Source organism: Sinocyclocheilus anshuiensis, unplaced genomic scaffold (assembly GCF_001515605.1).
Source record: "Sinocyclocheilus anshuiensis isolate Anshui unplaced genomic scaffold, SAMN03320099.WGS_v1.1 scaffold8236, whole genome shotgun sequence".
In the NCBI taxonomy this organism is placed as follows: domain Eukaryota; kingdom Metazoa; phylum Chordata; class Actinopteri; order Cypriniformes; family Cyprinidae; genus Sinocyclocheilus; species Sinocyclocheilus anshuiensis.
In genome coordinates, this window is record NW_015538433.1 from 1 (window position 1) to 1051 (window position 1051).

At 39.4% G+C, this 1051-nt stretch overlaps 1 protein-coding gene across 1 annotated transcript in view; it reads left to right on the top strand.

Moving 5' to 3' along the window:
* Nucleotides 1–279: 279 nt before the first annotated feature.
* LOC107683777 (hexokinase-2-like) overlaps nt 280–1051 on the top strand; it is a gene marked incomplete at both ends in the record, with an annotated part of 1967 nt that continues 1195 nt past the window's right edge. Inside the window, one exon of the mRNA XM_016479828.1 lies at nt 280–441. Within this exon, the coding sequence (XP_016335314.1) occupies nt 280–441 (162 nt within the window). The remainder of the gene's footprint in view (nt 442–1051) is intronic.

Here is a 1051-nt window from a genome sequence, read left to right on the forward strand (position 1 = left end):
CTGTCTCTCAAATTAAAATAATCATGATTCCTTTAATATTTTGTGATATTGCTGAAGAGTTTTCCAGGTTACATAGTACTTTGTCTAAGTAAAACAACAGCACTATTAAGCATCTGGACGCTTACGACTCAAATGATAAGATACAAGGCTGATTCCTGACAAGCCTTAAAGGAGCCGCTCCTTAAAAACAGGCCGGTTGAAAATAATCAATTTTGTATGGGTTGCAGCATGCATCGTAACATGCATATTTATCGTGCTGCATGCTTTGTTTGTGTGCAGGTTTGAGAAGATGATCAGTGGGATGTATATGGGTGAGCTGGTCAGACTGATCCTGGTGAAGATGGCTAAAGACGGCCTGCTCTTCCAGGGACACACCACTCCAGATCTGTTCACCACTGGCCACTTCCAGACCTCCTTCGTCTCTGCCATCGAGAATAAAAAGTCAGTACCTTTTTGTGCTTGTGTGTTTCTTGCTATACTAAAAAAAAGTGCGGCAGAAGTAAGCTAAAACTGATAAAGTTAATAAATAAAATGGCTAAATCCTGTTTTTAAAGGGAGAGTTCACTCTAAAATGAAAATTTTTGGATTTGGAGGAATGTAGCATTGCATCACTTGCTCTGCAGTGAATGGGTGCCATCAGAATGAGAGTCCAAACAGCTGATAAAAACATCACAATAATCCACAGCACTCCAGTCCATCAGTTAACATCTGGAGAAGACAAAAGCTGAAACAAATCCAGCATTAAGACGCTTTTAACACGATTGCTTCCAGATGAGTCCATAATATTGCTTTCTCAAGTAAAGAAGTCATCTTATCTGAATCAGGAGAGAAATATGCACGGATCAAACTCCATAAAACCAGTACAAAAGAGTTAAACAAATATGGATTTTGGTGTGAGAGGGCAACAGGGGATGGACCTTTCACTGGAGGGGAATTATGGCAATATTATGGACAATTTTATACAGAAGCAATGGTTTAAAGGTAAAGCATCTTAATGCTGGATTTGTTTCAGCTTTTGTCTTCTCCAGATGTTAACTGATGGACTGGAGTG